Source organism: Myzus persicae, unplaced genomic scaffold, assembly GCF_001856785.1.
Source record: "Myzus persicae strain clone G006 unplaced genomic scaffold, MPER_G0061.0, whole genome shotgun sequence".
Lineage (NCBI taxonomy): Eukaryota > Metazoa > Arthropoda > Insecta > Hemiptera > Aphididae > Myzus > Myzus persicae.
In genome coordinates this window covers 1-4,857 of record NW_019100500.1, presented here as the reverse complement: position 1 = coordinate 4,857, position 4,857 = coordinate 1, and the positions used below count along the sequence as shown (strand labels likewise).

The 4,857-nt window shown below is 29.8% G+C and overlaps 1 protein-coding gene and 1 pseudogene across 1 annotated transcript; one reads left to right on the top strand and one right to left on the bottom strand.

The window, feature by feature from the left end:
- Nucleotides 1-309: 309 nt before the first annotated feature.
- On the bottom strand, nt 310-1,303 carry LOC111028223 (annotated as a pseudogene).
- A 2,595-nt stretch (nt 1,304-3,898) lies between these two features.
- LOC111028216 (piggyBac transposable element-derived protein 4-like) lies at nt 3,899-4,378 on the top strand. The gene has a single exon (XM_022306770.1). The coding sequence runs from the start codon at nt 3,899-3,901 to the stop codon at nt 4,376-4,378; it is 480 nt and encodes a 159-aa protein (XP_022162462.1).
- The last annotated feature ends 479 nt before the right edge of the window (nt 4,379-4,857 follow it).

Below are 4,857 nucleotides of genomic sequence, written 5' to 3'. Positions count from 1 at the left end.
CATATGTAATATTAATAATTTTTACACAATTAACTTTCTATATAGATTTAGAAAAGATATGTTAAAAATAAATACATTTTTAAACTAAAAAGTTGATTTTCTCATTTATGTTAATTTAAAGTAATAGTTATTGTTTGATGATCGGAGATGGTAAATTTGTTATAACACATCATATTTTAATAATATCAACGATATGTGGGAGTAAGTCAATTTTTATTTTATTTAAAAATCCATATGTTTTTAGTCTAGCAAACAAAAGTTCTAAACGTTCAATATGTATACGAAAACTAGCTACAGAATAATTATTAGTTATTTCTTCCTCAATCTCCCATTGTGCAAAATAGGGGGCATATCCAAAATAGATTTTTGATCATCACATAAGGTTTTTATACCCGGAAACCCATTGTCAGCCAAAACTATGTCCCCTACTTCTAAATTTTTAAGAAACCCACTGTCATTGGTAATATAAGAATCTCTACTTCTTCCCCCGTAACTCTTCGAAAGGAAACAAAAAGATCCATTTGATGTAATTCCCACAAGCACATTAATTTTATAACATGATTTGGATCTAGAATACATATAGACTCTTTGTTCAACTGTCGCCGGTTGCTCAACTTCAAACTCAGTGCAATCTATAATGCAACGACACTCAGGAAAATTAGTTTAAAAAGCTTCAGTTAGCGTTTCTTGAATTGTTTTTTTATTAGGCCAAAATATAAATGCACTGGTTTTTATAACTAAAACTGAGAGTATATCAAAAAATATTCTGCTAATAGTTGTACGATGAACATTAAAAGTTTATTATTATTGTTTATATTACTATTACAAGCAGATTCAGACATCATTGATAAAAGAAGAATAAGCATTTCAAAAGATGTTCCAGTTAAATCTTCAAGGGATTGTTCACTCTTTATTGATTCATAACCATGACATTTTTTGCAATCTAGACAAGAAACTGAAATTTTAGGTATAGGGATACTCGATTTATCGACCAATATTGGTTGGTAAAAGTTTGTTAGAACTACTTGAAATAAATGTACTAACTGAGTTACTATTTTTTTCAAATGTACATTGAAATGAAAAATATTCAACATCAGAAACATCAAATGGTACTTGAGTTCCTATATCATGTTGGTTTGTAAATAAATAATTCATAATTGTTTGATGATAAGTTTGTATTATTTAAACCAATAGTAAACAATGTTTCATTATTTACTTTTTCCTGCTTGGCCTTGTATCGATTATGCCTCTTATTCTGCTGTAGTTCGTTAATTGATCTTTTCTTGTAAAACACAGGAAACATTGTTGGAATATAGGCAGGGTTGTTGGGGTTTTTAGAAGGAATGTTTCCTATAAAATGAGAGCTGCACACAAACTCATGGGTTTTAGGTTGCCACGGAGATCCATCAACACTACATTTTAATTAGGGACAACAATATAATATACTGTTTTAAATATTTTAATATGTATTAAATTAATTGGACAAATACAAAGATACTTTATTCAAATTTAATACCATCCATTACAGCACCTTCTAGACACCTAAATACCTAATATACAGCAGGGTGACATCTACTTCCTCGCTTTTTTACTAAATGATAATATAAAACAATTCAAATCGTGGAATGGAATAAAATATTATTTTACTTACCTATTCATCTACATTAACATGTATCATATAGTTTTATCGTTTACGCATGCATGATTTTAGTTGTTTATTAAGTATCCAGGAAGTTATCTTTTTTAAGTTATGATGAAATTATTAAATATCATTTATCAATAAAATCTGAGAATCTGGTGTTGAAAAAGGTAAATGTTTAGAGTGTGGGAGTGCAAATAAAAAGGAAATGTAGTCAAACAAAATCAATGATTAATCATCTAAAAATGCATAAAAATATATTTGATAAATATAATGATGTGAGTAACTTAACAAAAACTGAAAATACTTCCAAAAAAATGTAAATGTCTCAACCCACAATGCCACAAGCTATAAACCTAACACAAGCATGGGTGAAAACAAATCCAAATGTGAAGGCACTTATTGACAGTGTATCAAGGTTGTCATGCCTATTCTATTGTCCAAGAACCTGCATTTATAGAACTTATGAAAAAAGCTGAACCTAGGTAAACTGTTCCATCGAGGAAATATTTTTCTCACTATCATATTCCGAACGCTTTTGAAAAAGCTGTTAATCATATTAAAAGTATCCTTGATAATGAATGCAAACGTGTAAGATCCTTGTTATTTACAACAGATGGATGGACTTCTCGTTCAAATGAAAGTTACATTGTTTTAACAGTCCATTACGTCAAGGAAGAATGGAAACTTCGTCACGTTACACTACATCTCGAATATTAAAAAGATCAACATACTGCAGCCAATCTAAATAATCTTATAGTAAGACTAATTGAAAAATGGTCATTTTGTAAACATAAACCTATGTATTTTGTTACAGGCAATGCACCAAACCTAGCAGTAAGTAAAGTTCCTGATGGATACACCTGGAAACATTTAAGATGTGTAGCACACTCATTGCAATTTGCAATAGTTGATGTCACAAAAAAGTACACCTAACTCAGAAGCTCTTTTAATAGCTTGTAGGTCCATTGTTGGCCATTATAAGCCAAGTTCAACGGCAGAGGCAAGGCTTTTTTAACTTAAAAAAAAAGAAAATATGTCTCCACCATTGATGCTAATCCAAGATGATGCTAATCCAAGATATAAAGACTCGTTGGAACTCTGAATATTTAATACTACAACGGATTTAAGAATTAAAAAGATTTATTTCTGCTGATTTGATAGAGTCTAATAGTAAAATTGATAACTTAACAAGGGATCAACATTCAACAATTGAAGGTTTGCTGTGCTTACTAAAACCGTAATACAATGCCACATAAATGATTTATGTAGCTCTTTATTGCCTACAGCAGCGAGCATTATTTGTTATTTGCATTATGTTATTGAAACCTTAAGAGATCTATACCAAAATAACTTATAACTTAAAGGTTCGCACATTTGCATCTAAAGTAAATATTGGTATAACTAAACATGTTCCCTTGTTCAGATAAAATACAACTTTATTATTTTGTATGGTAGTTGATCCACTACTTAAAGCTTATTTTTTAAAAGATCATCAGGTTGAAAATTTGTCAACTTGATGATTCAAATGAAGTATTCACTTTGCCAACTTAATACCTCGAGAATAGTCCGCCACCTATAGAAATAGCTGACAATTTCATAAATGAACTTTTTAGCCAGTACAGTCTTGAAAATAATTCTGAGGTAGGTAACAGAAGATAATTATTTACCACAAACATCAGATGCAAATAATTCTAATATTTATATTATGTCTAAAAAGTCAACATCGGATGCTAATAATTCTAATATTTCTGTGGCAAAAAAAAACTAGAAATAATACATTTCAAACAGGTAGTTCTTGCTCTAAAAAAAGTATTTCTGGAACCAAAAGAAAAACCGAATATAGTTTGGAAACGTGGTAATTTTGTGACGAATTCCGAACACATACATTTTATTGGATCTGATTGTTTATCAAAAGAAATTTCAAATTTAACTTCACCGATTGATTTTTTTCGTTATTTTTTTGTAAATTAGTAGAACATATTTTAGAATAAACTAGAATTTTTCATGCACAGCAACATCTTATGAAAGAAATCAATATTTATAACACTGGTATTGAACAGTACTTGGGTATAGTAATTATGATGTCAATAGTTCATGTGCCAAATTTAAGAAGCTTCTGGTCAGGAAACACCTATAATCATATTATTAGAAATTGCATGAGTGTGAATGTATTTGAAAATATAGAGATATATACACTTCAATGATAATGAATTTGACTTACCACGAGATGATCCCAATCGTGACAGATTATTTAAGATGAGACCAATTATTTCTGCTCTTAAACAAAAATATATCAGTATTCCAATGGAAGAGTGTATTTCTCTAGATGAACAGTTATGCCCTACAAAAGCTAGATCATATATGAAACAATATTTACCTATGAAGCCCCATAAATGGGGTTATAAATTATTTGTTCTTTGTGGGTCATCTGGGTATGCATATGATTTTGAGTTTTATACTGGCAACAAAAATAATTCGTTTGAAAGATTATTTTATTCTGAACCAGACTTTGGAGCCACGGGAAATGTCATTGTTCGGTTGACAAGATCTATTCCAATAAATATGCATCACAAACTATACTTTGATAACTATTACACGTCTATTCCAATAATGGCATTTTTAGAAAACCGTAAAATACACACAGTAGGAACTTTTCGTGCAAATCGGTTTTTTGGAGTTCCAATAGATGATAAATCTATGCTAAAAAAAAATTGTGATACACATGAAATACAATGAACATAATGTGTATACAGAAAGAGGAAAGTATATATTTAATAGAACTATAAAATATGAACTCCAAAAGCTCTTGTTCAGGCTGGACAACTTTCAAAAATGTTGTATGAATTTTAGCTACGATACTACAGAGTGAGTGTTAATATTATTGCTTGTTTGAAAAAAATTGAATGATAAATTGTTGTTTATCAAACCTACAGATATGAACCGCTTAATTATGATGATAAGATGATTATGGTAGATGTGGGGGACCAGCCCTATGTAACTCGATGAAATTAACGTGTAATCACCCGTGCTCTTATTGACGGGATAGGGAACTCTTATATACTAGTACTGCCATCTATCAGTGACGTACGACGATCTAGATATTATCTGATAATATCTACAAATAAATGTCATGAGAATTTTTTTATTTTAATATTTTGTATTACAATTATTTGTTTGGCACGATTATAGGATATTGTTGATGTACTAAGGTAGTA

What these genes read in the sequence shown, in the direction of transcription:
- LOC111028216 (XM_022306770.1), top strand. Translation starts at nt 3,899, where the DNA reads ATGAGACCAATTATTTCTGCTCTTAAACAAAAATATATCAGTATTCCA.